Here is a 16,185-nt window from a genome sequence, read left to right as displayed (position 1 = left end):
GTCTCACTCTGTCGCCCAGGCTGGAGTGCAGTGGCGCGATCTCGGCTGACTGCAAGCTCTGCCTCCCAGGTTCACGCCATTCTCCTGCCTCAGCCTCCCCAGCAGCTGGGACTACAGGCACACACCCCCACGCTCGGCTAATTTTTTGTATTTTTAGTAGAGACGGGGTTTCACCATGTTAGCCAGGATGGTTTCGATCTCCTGACCTTGTGATCCACCCACCTTGGCCTCCCAAAGTGCTGGTATTACAGGTGTGAGCCACCACGCCCGGCCAGTAATTGTCATTTGTTACTGTCATCTGCAGGTAAGCTTACTGTGACTGTTTCTGAGGAACGCATTACACTTAAATTCATAAGATGTAGCTGCATTTCACAATGTTGGGTCTTAAAAGGCCACCAAATGTCAAGCATCTGAGATTTGTTAGATTTTATCTTTTAAAACTTAGTATAATTAAAAATTGTTTTGGATTTTGAAAGGCCATGAAATATGAAACTTTTATGGCATATTAGGATTTATCCTTTGAAACCTTTTTAGTAAAAATTAATTTGGATCTTGGGAATCACTAACACATTTTAAAACAATGAAATATACTACAAACTCTAGAAACATCTTTCCTTACTCATGATACAAAAGCCACCAGAATATTTTCTCCAAAACTAATACCGCACTTTACAAAAGAACTCTAAATATTGGGAAATGATGCCTATTTTTAAAAGTTTATTTTGTGATTGAAAAACAGTAGCGCTCTCTCTTCGAGGCCCTCTCTTGGCAGCACACTACATGAAGTCTTTCCTCAAAGGGTCTGGCTGTCATGGTGGCTTATGCTTGTAATTCCAGTGCTTTGGGAGGCTGAGGAGGGAGGACTGCTTGAGGCCAGAAGTTTGAGATCAGCCTGGGGAACACAGTGAAACCCTATTTCTACAAAATTAAAAAAAAAACAATTAGTTGGACATGGTGGCGTGCACCTGTAGTCCCACCTACTCAAGAGGCTGAGATGAGACTATTGTTTAAGCCCAGGAGGTGGAGCTGCAGTGAGCCTTGATGGCACCACTGCACTCCAGCCTGGGTGACAGAGTGAGAACTTGTCTCAAAAAAATAAAATAAAAAGTGTTGGCACAAAGTATTCTTTAAAAAGATCTATCAAACCCACATATGGGTACATATTTTTATATCAGATTTTAAAGGCTCTGATCTAATATGAAGTGAAAATCACCTAAATTACTTAATACTCATTTCTGAGTATAAATACACTTGTCTATGGGGTTCTGTGTCAAATGCTGTAAGAAAGTGCCCAAATTAGAAGAACCCCACAGCAACACCTTTTGTAAAAGTCAGAAACACTTTCAAGTCTGCTTATAGTAAATTCGGATTGCTCCTGAATTTCAGGCTTGGTTATATTTCAATTTTGACATCTTAGGAATGGCAATAATGACAAGTAAGAGGAAGGTGAATATTGAGCAGTTCTACTTTAAAGTCTCTTTCTCTCATAGAGTTTGCGTTTTTCAGCCACATGCAGAACTAACAAGCTCCCTAAAATAATGATATTCCTTCACTGACTTTTTCCTTATGTCCGAGGGCTTAGCGACTAACGAAGGTTAAGATAAGTGCTTTCTCAGCAAAATCTGACAATTGTTTAGGTTGTAGATCTGAGAGAGGGGGGTCAGTGGGGAGAACAGCATCACAACATTGTCATGAATGTATCACAGACCCTTCCAGATGTTTTCTGTAAGTGCAAAACTCATTATTTCAAAATTCCTGTAGATTATGAAACCTTGAAACCTCTCTGAATTCCAAAATTAGAGATTTTCCACACTACTCATGTATTTTTTTAAATATTCCATGACATTCTTTTTATTTCCGGGTGTGTTATATAAAACTGACAGCTTACAGTAAGAAATATTTCTTATGATAAAACACTTCCTATGCACTTTATTGCTTTTAGTTTTGAATTATTTCAAGGTGTGTTAGAAAATGAAAAAAATAAAAGATCTTCAGTATCCGTAAGATTAGATGAGCTAAGTTGCCTAAGTCAGTGGTTTCCATATCAACAATGTGACTACAAGTTAAAAGTTCTGAAGTCCTAAGTGTCTCTTCCTGAGAAACTTCCCATTTAGGGCTCAAGAGCACAAAAGTTTTATTAGCGCTTCTCTGGGGAATCAGCTGGCATTCCTCGGTCTCTGCAAACTGGACAGCAGCTTCCTTTCACCAATTCAGGACTGGGACAGGGAGCCGGGGGACAAATGTCCACCACACAGGTGACCTGGCCACTCTGAAAGGCAACATGTACATATCACCTCCATGTTTCTTATAGTCAAAGTACTTAAAAGACAAATAAATGTTTCTTATAATACATAATCTAATAAGCTGACTGTCTCAATATAATAAAAATTGCTCATGGTATGAGTTCATTTTTTTCATGGTTTCTATTCATTCTTTCTTTCTACACATTTGCAGCACAAAGAGCAAGGCTGCCCTATAAAATGTTACATACCTTACTGTACCATATGGTAGGATTAGCTGACTAAGTTCATGCATTTCTAGATGGCTGGAAAGAATCAGCTCTGTTCAAAAAGCAAACTAAATAAGGAATACAGAGCATTTTTATTTTCTTTTGTTTTGGTGGACACCATGACAATACTTTTTTATTTTTCCATAGAATTGTGTAGTTTACCAAGTGCCTTTAGGCAGCGTTTATAGTGAGCCTGACTGGAGAATAACGAGATGAACTCAAGTCCCAGGTTGGCTCAGTTTACTTGTTGACATAAACTTCCTTAGCCTTGATTCCCTTGTCCATCAGTGAACATGGAAAAAGCTCGTGGTCTGTGGTGACTGCTCATTAGATTGTGACTATACTCTTTTAATTAATAAGCAAAAGCCTCAAAATTTCACACCAGTACCTTGATCTTAAATATATGCCTAGAATCTATTGACATAAAATATATTTTTTTTCTCCTTTTGAATTTTACAAGTATGCTTCAACTGGCTGGCTAGGAGAAGTAAAACAGGCGGAGTTGGACGGGAAAACTTCTCGCAGCACAAACCTCACAGACGCAGTGAGTGCAGTCTTCTTTCATCCAGCGCTCCTCGGCCTTCCTTGGAACCCCTTTAACATCTGTACACCCTGCCTGCCTCAGGCGTCCCTCCAGCTTGTTTATCTGAAAGGGGAGGCGAAGGAAAGAAGAGTGGGAATTGAAGCAGATAGCAACAAAGCCAGTCAATAACATGGTTTGATGAATTGCTCTATTCTGTAAGCACACACTTAGAAGGCAAAAGAAACTTCAAAGCCTACATAATTTTTCTGAACATTTTCCCCCAGAACTTAATGAGCTTGAATCATCCAGTATCCAAACTAATGAACAGTTCTGTAGGTGTTAAAAAATATTGAGCATGGACCTAGAGTCTGAAAGAGTTAATTTCTAAAGGAAGGGGAATTAAAATCAAATGAATGAAATTACATATTTGGAAAATCTTCTCAATAAGTATAAATGTAAATTTAACTAATAAGTATTTTATTTATTTTTTGTCGCCCAAGTTGTTATAAAATAATATTTATTTAACAAATATTTATGAAGTTTCAAAGATGAAAGCAAGCAGACCAGGGTCTCTCCGACTTTACAATTTGGTAGAAAGGCCAATAAACCACAGCTCTAAGCCATTAGATAATGAGGGTCTTTAGTAATCCCAAGGGGAGGAGAAGGGAAGTTGATATGGTTTGGCTTTGTGTCCCCACCCAATCTCATGTTGAATTGTAATTCCAAATGCTGGGGGAGGGACCTGGTGGGAGGTGATTGGATCTTGGGGGCAGATTTCCCCTATGCTGTTCTCATGATAGTGAGTTCTCATGAGATCTGATGGTTTAAAGGTGTGTGGCAGTTCCTCCCCCATGTGCTCTCTCTCTCCTGCTGCCATGTGAAGAAGGTGCTTGCTTCCCCTTTGCCTTCCACCATGACTGTAAGCTTCCTGAGGCCTCCCAGTCATGCTTCCTGTTAACCCTATGGAACTGTAAGTCAACTAAACCTATTTTCTTCATAAATTTCCCAGTGTCAGGTAGTTCTTTATAACAGTGTGAGAATGAACTAACACAGAAGCCACACTCAGTTCTGTGTCATGGAATGAGGGGATGCCTGATATTATGGACTGAACTGTGTTCCCCCAAAATTCATAAGTTGAAGCCCTAATCCCCAATGTGACTATATTTGGGCATAGGGCCTCGAAGGATGTAATGAAGGTTAAATTAGGTCATGGGAGTGGAGCTCTAATCCAATAGCATTGGTGTCCTTGTAAAATGAGGAAGAGACACCAGATGTGCTCACACAGCGAAGGCCATGTGAGGACACAGGGAGAAGGTGGCCATCAGCAAGCCAAGGTGTGAGGCCTTGGAAGAAACCATCCCTGCTGACACTTTGATCATGGACTTTCAGCCTCCAGAACTGTGAGAAAACAAACTGTTTAAGTTACCCATTCTCTTGTATTCTGCTATGGTGCCAGAGCAGACTAATATACGATATATGGAGAAAAGCATTTGAGCTGTGAAAGATGACCATGTCTTTCAGGAGAACAAGCAGGGAAAAGGCATTTCAGGCAAATGGAAAAAAAAATATGTGTTAAAGCATGGGCACCACAAACAGATCAGTATTTCAGAAATGTACATTTCTCTTCCCTCCTTTGTTGGGGAGATCCACAGAGAACACGTTAGTGGGAACTGAGGTGGGATGAGTGGACGGCAAAGAAAATTAGGCCCTTAAAAGTCACATAAATTAGTTAAGTGCAGTCTCCAGGCAATGGGAAATAACATCACAATAATCACTCCAGTGGCAACATGAAGGATCACTGGTGAGAAACTAACATGGAGACCAATATGGGCTCCACTGAGGAAGGAGGGAGTGAGACTAAAAGAGCTATGTAGCAGGTAGAGGAGATTGGCTAGATGTGGGTTTAAGGAGAAAAGAAGAACGCAAAAAATCACAATGAACTCAGACTTCATTTAGAAAGCAAAAAGTCTTGATGTGGAAGAATTTTGATTCTGTAAATTCTTTTCACCGCTTTTGTGTTGAAGTAGGACAGGAGAGTTGGCTCTTGGAAGATAATTTAGCATAAGTGCCTACACTTGGGCAGTGGCATCCACCCGGTCATTACTCAATAGATATATTCAGTACTTGATATGTACCAGCTAATACACTAATAAACTAGCAGGACTTGGCCCCTGACTTTAGGTGAGCAGTGAGAATGGAGAGGATGATAAGACAAATATTACATTGCAGGCTTGAATGACAAGGCTTCACAGTAACCAGATGTGAACCAAATAATCCATTGCTTGAGTGGGGTCATGGGTTTGAAGTATGAAAATCACAAAAAAATCTCTGAAGATATTAATGAATATGTCCTAGCAGACTAGGACACATAGCAAACTTTTATTTCCAAAAACACTGGGAAAATGCATATCTATTCTAAACTTTAGGCACTTAGGACAGTAAAGCTTTTTCAAATTTAAATAAAGTAACAAATTAATAAATTATTTAAGGGAAATAGTTTTGCTTTTTTTGTTTTGTTTTGTTTTGTTTTGTTTTTTGAGACAGTCTTGCTCTGTCACCCAGGCTGGAGTGTAGTGGCATGATCACGGCTTACTGTATCCTCAACCTCCTGGGCTCAAGTGATCATCCCTCCTCAGCCTTCCAGGTAGCTGAAACCACTGGTGTACACCACCGTGTCCAGCTAATTTTTTGTTGTTGCTGTTGTTTTGTAAAGATGGGGTCTCGCTGTGTTACCCAGGCTGATCCTAACCTCCTGGGCTCAAGCAATCCTTCTGTCTTGGCTTCCCAAAGTGCTGGGATTACAGGCTTAAACCACCACACCCTGCTCTAAGAAGGGAAATAAATAGTTTAAGAATCTTGTATGTACCAGGCTGGGTGCAGTGGCTCACGCCTGTAATCCCAGCACTTTGGGAGGCCGAGGCAGGGGGATCACCTGAGATCAGAAGTTCAAGACCAGCCGGGTCAACATGGTGAAACCCCGTCTCTACTAAATATACAAAAAAATTAGCCAGGCGTAGTGGTGGGCACCTGTAATCCCAGCTACTTGGGAGGCCGAGGCAGGATAATTACTTGAACCCAGGAGGCGGAAGTTGTAGTGAGCCGAGATCATGCCATTGTGCTCCAGCCTGGGTGACAAGAGCAAAACTTCGTCTCAAAAATAAAATAAAATAAAAAAAAATAAAAATAAAAGAATCTTGTAAGGACCATAAGTATAAGAAATACAGTGCATGGCACTTTTGTTCCAGGCTTAACTAAAAAGTCTTGATAATAAAAGGATGTAACTTTCCTTTTCCTATCACCCCATGTGTTCATTGTTAGTATATAGAAATGCCATTAATTTTTTATATGTTTATCTTGGGTTTATGTTGTATCCTGTAACCTTGCTCAACTCATGTATTCATTTTAGCAGTATTTTTGTAGATTCCGTGGGATTTTCTATGTAGGCAGCTGTATCATCTGAAAATAGTTTTATTTCTTCCTTTTCAATCTATAGGCCTTTTCCTTTTCTTGACTTATTGCACTGGCAAGAACTTCCAGCATTAGGTTGAATAAGAGTGGTGAGAATGGACATCCTTGCCTTGTTTGCAATACCTTGCAGTTTTATGGGGAAAGCATTCAAGCATTCACCATTCAACATGTAAATGGCAGGGTGATGTTTCCCCTTTTGCTGCTTTCAAAATGTTTTCCTTTTTATTTTGTTGTCAAAAGTGTGACTATGATGTGTCTTGGTGTGCATTTCTTTGGAATTGTCCTCACCTTCTCTCTTCTTTCTATCCAAGACTTGAATGACACAAATGTTGGATGTTTTATTATAATCCCACAGGCTTCTGAGGCTCTGCTCATCTTGTTTTTGTCTAAGCTGTCTCTGTTGTTGAGAATGTATAATTGCTAGTCTTCTATCTTCCAGTTCACTGATTCTTTCCCCTCTGCTCTATATTCAGTTTTGAGCCCATCGACTGATCTTTTTTATTTCTGTTATTGTGGTTTTCAGTTCCAAAATTTCCATCTGGTTTCTTTTTGTGTCTTGTATTACTTTGATGAAAATTTTCATCCATTTTTCATTTGTGTCCAATGTGTTTGAAATTGCTCATTGAAGCATTTTTTATGACTGCTTTATTTATTTATTTGTTTGTTTATTTTGAGACAGAGTCTCACTCTGTTGCCCAGGCTGGAGTGCAGTGGCGTGATCTTGGCTCCCTGCAACCTCCTGCCTCAGCCTCCTGAGTAGCTGGGATTACAGGCATGCACCACCACACCCGGCTAATTTTTGTATTTTTAATAGAGAAAGGGTTTCATCATGTTGGTCAGACCGGTCTCAAACTCCTGACCTTGTGATCCACCCGCCTCAGCCTCCCAAAATGCTAGGATTAGAGGTGTGAGCCACTGTGCCCAGCTTATGACTACTTTGAAATCTTTTTCAGATAACTGCAACACCTCTGTCACTTCAGTATTGATTGCCTTTTTTCATTTCATTTGGGATCTTCTTGGTTCTTGGTATGATGAATAATTTCCTATTGAAACCTGGAGGCTTTGGATCTTACTTAAGCCTTCTATTTTAGGTGTTTTCCTCTGAAACTGCTCTGGCATGGGAAGAGGGGTCCCACATCATTACTGCCATGTGGGAATAGAAGTCCAGGTTCCCTCCTTGGCCTCCGTTGACACATAAAGGGGTTCTCTTCATTACTGCTGGGTGTAGTTGGGGTTCTGGCTCCCTGTCAGGCCACCTCATAACCCTCCTGGATGGGAGGCATAGTATTCTGTGACTCCTCCCCACATGGCCTCCATGCACCTCAGGATGGAGAGGGGCAGGGCAGCCTCATCACCCCCTGGTAAATGGAGAGCACCTGGAACCTCCACTAGGCCTTCTCTGCAACCACCCCAGTGAAGAGGGAGGGGAGCTTCATTCCTGCTGGGTGAGGATGGAAGCCCAGGCTCCCCTTGTGACCCCAAGCTTTTGCGTGCAATCATCTGGCAGGATGACCCCCTAGTTTCCTACTTGGCTTTCTCAGACTGCAGCCTCGAGGGGTCCTTAAGTGCCTCAGTATACCCTGGGGATAGTGAAAGCCACCTCCTCACTTGGTCTTTGCTGGTCTTGCTGGAGGTGGGGGCCACAGTTTCTTCTGTGCCGTTTGGCTGGGGTAGAGTGGTTATAGTCTAGAAGTTACCTGTATTGCTAGGCCTCCACTTTTCTGGTCTGTTGTCTAGAGGGACTCAGGTTTTGTTGGGCCTTTTTCTGTGTCCATTTATGTGCTCAGGTTGCTGGCTTCTTCAGTTTCAAGCCTGAGCTACATGAGGAAAAACTACCCAGGAAAGAGCATCACATTGTTCCTGGAGCCCAAGGTCCCTGATCAGTCTGCTTTCTTGCTCTTCATCATTCTGAGTCATCTTATGTTTGTTTTAAACATGATATCCAGAGGTTGTAGCTGTCTATACTATAATCAAGAGGCGTCTGGGTGCAGTGGCTCATGCCTGTAGTCCCAGCACTTTGGGAGGCTGAGGCAGGTGGATCACTTGAGGTCAGGATTTCAAGACCAGCCTGGCCAACATGGTGAAACCCCATCTCTGCTAAAAATACAAAAATTAGCCAAGCGTGGTGGCAGGCGCCTGTAATCCAAGCTACTCAGGAGGCTGAAGCACAAGAATCTCTTGAACCCGCAAAGGAGGGGTTGCAATGAGCTGAGATTGCACCACTGCATTCTAGCCTGGGTGAGTGAGACTCAGTCTCAGAAAAAAAGTAAAATTAAAATAAAAATAAGCAGGAGGCAAAAATACATCTACTCCGCCTTCCCAGAAATAGAATTCTCATTAAACACTATTTCATGTAACATTTTTACTTAATTTATTCAAACTATTGCAGTTTTAGATTTCCTAAGGATATATAATCAAAAGTGTAGCCTCCTCAGCCTCACTGCATTCCCTAAAAAGCAGCTGCTGTGTCAAAGTAGATAATACTGACAATGACTGTGTCATTGCCCTGCATTCCAGAGGCATCCTTATCTGCATGGTTCCTGCTTGGGGTTGAGCTGCATCACTCCCCAAATTCAAATCTTGAGGTCCTAACCCTCTGTACCTCAGAATGTGATGTTTTTTGGAAATAGGAGTATTGCAGGTGTAATTGGTTATGATAAAGTCAGAGTAGAGTGAGCCCCTACTTCAATATGACCGATGCTCTCATAAAGGAAGGAAATCTGAACACAGATTGGCACACAGGGATAATCCCATGTGAACAAAAAGACAGAGATCTACAAGCCAAAAAACATCACATTCTGAGGTACTGTCTAATGAGACTTCTATTGCCTACCTCCTTCTGCAACAGGAAGGTATACTCCAGATAGAGATGCTCCTTCCTCTGGGTTGGAAGATTGAAAAACTGTGGAGGAGAGACACAGCTGAACCCCAAAGAGCATGCAACACGAGTGAAAAACAATCCTCCTTGTTGCCGTAAACCAAGATTTGGGTTGTTACTAGAGCGTAACTTAGCAAAACCTGTCTAATTCATGGCTTAATCTAGACCAAGCCACTGTATAAAACGCAAGTGAAAGAAAAAACTCTCATCACACCATCAAGAATCACCAAGTTATCTTCTTCAGTGATGGCCCTGATACAATCATGTAAGTGTCTTTTCACTGGGAGCTGTGTGGAAACAGTTATGGAAAATTTAGAAGAGCTTTCTTATTAACCAATTCATGTTCTTGAAAACCTTTTGTACACAAAATTAAAAGGGGTAATGGAAAGTACTGCAGAATTGTAACTACATAAGCTTGAACTATAAAGTCAAGGGCACTCCAAGACTCAATGTTGTAAAGTTCAATACTTTTGCTCAGTGTACTTAAGATGCATCTCCAGATGTTTTATGCAAGAGCATAGCCCATAAACCTGAAGAGCCACACCTCCTACAAGATACCAGGACTTTTAAATCGGCAAATAAATCTCTCTCTCTTCAGAAATATGAGTAAAACATAAAGCAACTCCAGTGTTAGTTCCAGCATGTAGCAAGCTTGTAAATCATCACTCCCATCCTCACGACAAGAAAAATTGGACACACTGAAAATCAACAAATTTCTTAGAGAGCTAAGGTTGCAGGGCAAACCACTAAGGTGAAATATGAAGAGACTGGAGGATAAGAAGAGAGGCAGCAACCAAGATCTGCTTACCTGAGACAGACTGAATGAGCATTGAGCCATACTGGTGGGAACACCCTGATGGTTAGTTTTATGAGTTGGCTTGGAGAGTGCTTTTGGATGAGATTAACATTTAAACTGGTGAATTCTGGGTAAAGCAGATTGCCCTCCATAATGTGGGTGGGCCTCATCCGGTAAGGTGAAAGCCTGAATAGAACACAAATAGCAGCCTCCCAGAGCAAGACTGACTTCTCCAGCAGATGGCCTTCCACTTCATCTGCACCATCAGCTGTCCTGGGTCTTCAGCCTGTCAGGCCAAGATTTTGGACTGTCCAGCCTCCATAATGGTGTGAGCCAATGCCTTTTAATACACATATCAGATGGACAGACAGACATTTCCTATTAGTTCTAGTTCTCTGGAGAACTCTGACTAATACAAACTCTTAAATGGTAATTTTAAGAAGTTGCTGGAGGCTTCCTTCACTTTTTTGTTGCAGTCAGGCCCTGAACAAATTGAAGGATACCCCCCCTACACTGGGGAAGGGCACCTGCTTTTCTCAGTCTACCAATCCTAATGCTAATCTCTTCAGAAATACTGTCACAGAAACATCCAGAAATACTGTTTAACCAGATAGCTGGGCATCCCACAATCCAGAAATTGACACATAAAATTAGGTATCACACTCAAGGTGGCAGGGGAAAGAATCTGTTGACTGAAGATATGTCAATAGTAACTTCCCAAACTAAAATGCAAAGAGAAAACTGAGAATGAAAAACTAACAGAAAATCTAAGAACTACAGGGCAATATAAAAAATGTGAGCATGACAAACTGCTAGGTGTTACTGTCTTAGTGAGGTAAGGTATTCAAGAAGTTTACCTTAAGGAAACTTATGAGGTTCTCACAGAAGAGATCCAAGAAACAAGCCCTCCTGGCCCTGGCAGTGGGAGGGGAAGATATCCTTCGTGAAAAACACCCAGAGCCTTCTCCATAAAAAAGGCCTCTATACCAAGGGGAAGGAACTTGCCAGGGTACAGTACTAAATCTTAAAACAAACTGGGAAAAGAGATTCTTACTCACTGCATCCTACTCCAGGCTTCCTGACTCACTTAATCAGGAAAAAGACAACAGAAAAACCAGTGAAATCAATTAGCTGCACACCAGCCAGGGAAAGGAGTAGGAGGTGGAGAAAAAGCCACAGTACTGGAGCAACGCTTGTGAAAATCATAGCCTCAGAACATAAGCCCACTAGAAAGCTGAGGTTTCATCAGAAGATGATAAAATATTTCCCGTCCCCACACCTGACCAGCACATCAACAAGATGCCAGCATAACAGTGATTACTGCTGAAGCAGCTGAAAGATACAGACTCTCTCTGAGGAAGAATACATAAGAAAGGCCAAAGTCAGTAGGAAAAACAAAAACAAAGACACTGGAGGAATTTAAAGCCATGGCATCTACAGCTACAGGAAACACTAAACACAGCACAGCCTTTTCAATACAAAAACCTAAAGCAAAGGCTTATCAACTACAGTTCTTATTACCCAAGACATCATGTATGGCTTTAAACAAAATTTACAAGGCATGCTCCAAAGAAAGGGAAAAAACAGTTTTAAGATGCAAAACAAGCATCAGAAGCAGACCCACATGAGACACAGATGTTGAAATTATCTGGCAGGGATAAAAATAACTATGATTAATACATTCATGGCCCTAGTAGAAAAAGTAGTCAATATTCAGGAAAAGATAGGTAATGTAAGTAGAGAGATAAAAATGCTGAAGAAGAATTAAAAGAAAATGCTAGAAATCAAAACTATAACAGAAATGAAGAATGTCTTCAATGGCTTCATCAGTAGACTTAATGTATTAGTCAAGATTCTCCAGGGAAATAAAACCAATAAGACATGAATATAAAGAGATTTACTATAAGGAATTGGATCCATGTTTATGGAGATTGAGAAGTGCCACAATCTTCTGTCTGCAAGCTGGAGACCCAGGAATGTCAGTGGTATAGTTCAAAGGCTGGGGAGCCAGAGAACAAGTGGTATAGATCAGTCTGAGTCTGAAGACCTGAGAACCAGGAGTGCCGAGGGCAGGAGAGGCTTATGTCCCAACTCAAGGTGTCGGGCACAGTTAATTCAACCTTTCTCCACTTTTTTGTTCCAGTCGGGCCCTGAACAAATTGAAGGATACCCACCTACACTGGGAGGGGCACCTGCTTTTCTTAGTCCACCAATTTGAATGCTAATCTCTTCAGAAACACCCTCACAGAAACATGAAAAATACTGTTTAACCAGATAGCTGGGCATCCCATGATCCAGAATTTGACACATAAAATTAACTATCACACTCAAGGTGGCAGGGAAAAGAATCTGTTGACCTGAAGATATGTCAATAGTAACTTCCCAAACTAAAATGCAAAGAAAAAACTGAAAATGGAAAACTAATATAAAATCTAAGAACTACAGGGCAATATTAAAAAAAATGTGGCTATTCAGAATCCCTTATAATTCCATATGAATTTCTGACAGGCTGTTTCATTTCTGCAAAAATGGTGTCTTAGTTTGCTAGGGCTGTCATAACAAAATACCACAGACTGGGTAGCCGAAACAACAGAAATTTATTTTCTCACAGTTCTAGAGGCTGAAAGTCCAAAATCAAGGTGCCAGCAGGGTTGATTTCTTCTGAGGCCTTTCTCTTGGCTTGCAGATGGTTATCAACTACATTCACACTATGAGGTACTGGGGATTAAAACTCAACATAAAATTTGAGGAAAAGACACAATTTAGTCCATAGCACTACACCCTTTGAACCCCTAAAATTCATGTCTTTCTCACATGTAAAATAATCAATTCATCCCATCGCAATAGCCCCTAAAGTCTTAATCCATTCCAAGCCTCAAATCTCATTAAAATATCATCTAAACCAATTATGGGTAAAACTAGAGTATGACTGATCCTAAGGGAAAATTCCTCTCAATTTGTGAACCTGAGAAACCAAACAAGTTATTTGCTTTCAGAATACAATGGATAAGGACTTCCTGTAGATCACAGCAGACAGGAGGCAGGACTAGATTGCAGCTCCAGATACTGCAGCATTGTGAAACTTAGCTCCAGATCAACTGCAAGAACAAACCAGCAATCCCAAGAGGATCCACAGACCCTCTGAAGGAAGCAGACTGCTCCTGCGGGACCCAGGAGACACCACAAATACTGTAAGTGCCCCAACTGCAGAAATGGGAAAAGGAGACCCTCCTTTCTTGGACACACACCCCCACTGGAGAAGCTGAAGGTCTGTTTGTGGGAGATGTTCCCAACTTTACCTGGAGCTGAGTTGAGTTAGAGAGCCAAGCCGAGTGAAATACAGGGGTGGAGGAGGCAGCAGGGAGGCCCTGGGAGCTTGCTGAATCCCCAAGCAGCCCATTCCTGCCTGACACCACAGGGATCCATCAGGAGAGAAGCCAGAGGATCAGGGGATAAAACCCCACTGGAGAGGAGGACTTCCCTAGATGAACTTTGTAACAATTTCAGTGGGGACAGAAGCCTCCTAGGCAGAACTCTGGGGAGAGCATGAATCCAGCTTACAGACATCCCAGGCAGGGGAAGAACTAAAGCCCTTTCCTTTCGTAGCTGGGAGGCAGAAAACCTGAAAGCCTCTGGCAAGTTTTCAAGCCCACCCTCTACCTGGAAACAGACTAGGGGCTGTTGCAGGTGGCACAGTGGGAGTGGGACCAGCCCTTCAGTTTGCATGGGAGCTGGGTGAGGCCTGTGACTGCCAGCTTTTCCTCACTTCCTTGACAACCTGCATGACTCAGAAAAGGCAGCCGTAATCCTCCTAGGTACTAGGTACACAACTCCAGTGACCTGGGAATCTCATCCCCATCCCCCACAGCAGCACAGCAAGACTAGCCCAAGGAGAGTCTAAGCTCACACACGCCCAGCCTGGCCCCCAACTGATGGACACTCCCTACCCACCCTGGTAGCAGAAGACAAAGGACATATAATCTTGGTAGTTCTAGGGCCCAGTCCCTCTCTATACTACTACAGCTGATGCTTTCTGCAGAGCACCACCTCCTGGCAGGAGGTCAACCAGCACAAAAATAGAACATTAAACCACCCAAGCTAACAACCCTCATGGAGTCCGCTTCACCCTCTGCCACCTTCACCAGAACAGGTGCTGGCATCCATGGCTGACAGACCCATAGGCAGTTCACATCACAGGTTTCTGTGCAGAAACCACCAGGACCAGCCAGGAGTTGGGTAGACTTGCTGGATGGCTAGCCCCAGAAGAGAGACAACAATCACTGCAGTTCGGCTCACAGGAAGCCACAACCACAGGAAAAGGGGGTGAGTACTACATCAAGAGAACACTCTGTGGGACAAAAGAATCTGAACAACAGCCTTCAGCCCTAGACCTTCCCTCTGACAGAGCCTACCCAAATGAGAAGGAACCAGAAAACCAACACTGGTAATACGACAACACAAGGCTCATCAATGACCCCAAAAATTGTACTAGTTCACCAGCAAAGGATCCAAACCAAGAAGAAATCCCTGACTTACCTGAAAAAGAATTCAGGAGGTTAGTTATTAAGCTAATCAGAGAGGGACCAGAGAAAGGCAAAGCCCAATGCAAGGGCTTGTGTCAAAAAAATGATACAAGAAGTGAAGGGAGAAATATTCAACGAAATGAAGTGCTTAAAGAAAAAAACAAAAAATTCAGGAAACTTTGGACACACTTTTAGAAATGTGAAATGCTCTGGAAAGTCTCAGCAATAGAATTGAACAAGTAGAAGAAAGAAATTCAGGGCTCAAAGACAAGGTCTTTGAACTAACCCAATCCAACAACGACAAAGAAAAAAGAATAAGAAAATATGAACAAAGCCTCCAAGATGTCTGGGATTATGTTAAATGACCAAACCTAAGAATAATCAGTGTTCCTGAGGAAGAAGACGATTCTAAAAGCTTGGAAAACATGTTTGGGGGAATAATCGAGGAAAACTTCCCCAGCCTTGCCAGAGACCTACACGTGCAAATACAAGAAACACAAAGAACACCTGGGAAATTCATTGCAAAAAGATCTTCACCTAGGCACATTATCATCAGGTTATCCAAAGTTGAGATGAAGGAAAGAATCTTAAGAGCTGTGAGACAGAAGCACCAGGTAACCTGTAAAGGAAAACCTATCAGATTAACAGCAGACTTCTCAGCAGAAACCCTACAAGCTAGAAGGGAGTGGGGCCCTATCTTCAACCTCCTCAAACAAAACAATCTTCAGCCAAGAATTTTGTAGCCAGCGAAACTAAGCATCATACATGAAGGAAAGATACAGTCATTTTCAGACAAACAAATGCTGAGAGAATTCACCATTACCAAGCCACCACTGCAAGAACTGCTAAAAGGAGCTTGAAATCTTAAAACAAATCCTGGAAACACATCAAAACAGAATCTCTTTAAAGCATAAAGCACACAGGACCAATAAAACAAAAATATAAGTTAAAAAGCAAAAACAAAAAACCAAGTGTGCAGGCAACAAAGAGCACAATGAATGCAACAGTACCTCACATTTCAATACTAACATTGAATGTAAAGGTCCTCAATGCTCCACTTAAAAGATAAGGAACTGCAGAATGGATAAAAAAACTCACCAACCAACTATCTGCTGCCTTCAGGAGACTCACCTAACACATAAGGACTCACATAAACTTAAAGGGGTGGAAAAAAGCATTTTATGAAAATGGACACCAAAACTGAGCAGGGTTAGCTATTCTTATATCAGACAAAACAAACTTTAAAGCAACACTGGTTAAAAGAGACAAAAAGGGACATTATATAATGGTAAAAGGCTTTGTCCAACAAGACAATATCACAATCCTAAACTTATATGTACCTAACACTGGAGCTTCCAAATTTATAAAACAATTACTAATAGACCTAAGAAATGAGATAGACAGCAACATATTAGTAGTGGGGGACTTCAATACTCCACTGACAGCACTAGACAGGTCATCAAGACAGAAAATCAACAAGGAAACGAT

The 16,185-nt window shown here is 41.7% G+C and overlaps 1 protein-coding gene across 6 annotated transcripts in view; it reads right to left on the bottom strand.

The window, feature by feature from the left end:
• Window positions 1-1,703: 1,703 nt before the first annotated feature.
• Window positions 1,704-16,185, bottom strand: part of PXDNL (peroxidasin like) — a 479,632-nt gene continuing 465,150 nt past the window's right edge. For 2 of the 6 annotated variants that reach the window (XM_055286430.2, XM_055286431.2), the window contains 2 exons: window positions 3,042-3,155; window positions 1,704-2,269 (listed from right to left, as the gene is read on the bottom strand). In XM_055286430.2, the coding sequence (XP_055142405.1) occupies window positions 2,138-2,269; window positions 3,042-3,155 (246 nt within the window). In that variant the 3' untranslated portion in view covers window positions 1,704-2,137. The remainder of the gene's footprint in view (window positions 2,270-3,041; window positions 3,156-16,185) is intronic. The other 4 variants (XM_055286434.2, XM_055286437.2, XM_063643311.1 and 1 more) reach the window with 3 other exon arrangements.

This window comes from Symphalangus syndactylus, chromosome 7 (genome assembly GCF_028878055.3).
Source record: "Symphalangus syndactylus isolate Jambi chromosome 7, NHGRI_mSymSyn1-v2.1_pri, whole genome shotgun sequence".
Lineage (NCBI taxonomy): Eukaryota > Metazoa > Chordata > Mammalia > Primates > Hylobatidae > Symphalangus > Symphalangus syndactylus.
Note: the sequence above shows the minus strand (reverse complement) of the source record. Positions and strands in the feature narration are given on the sequence as shown.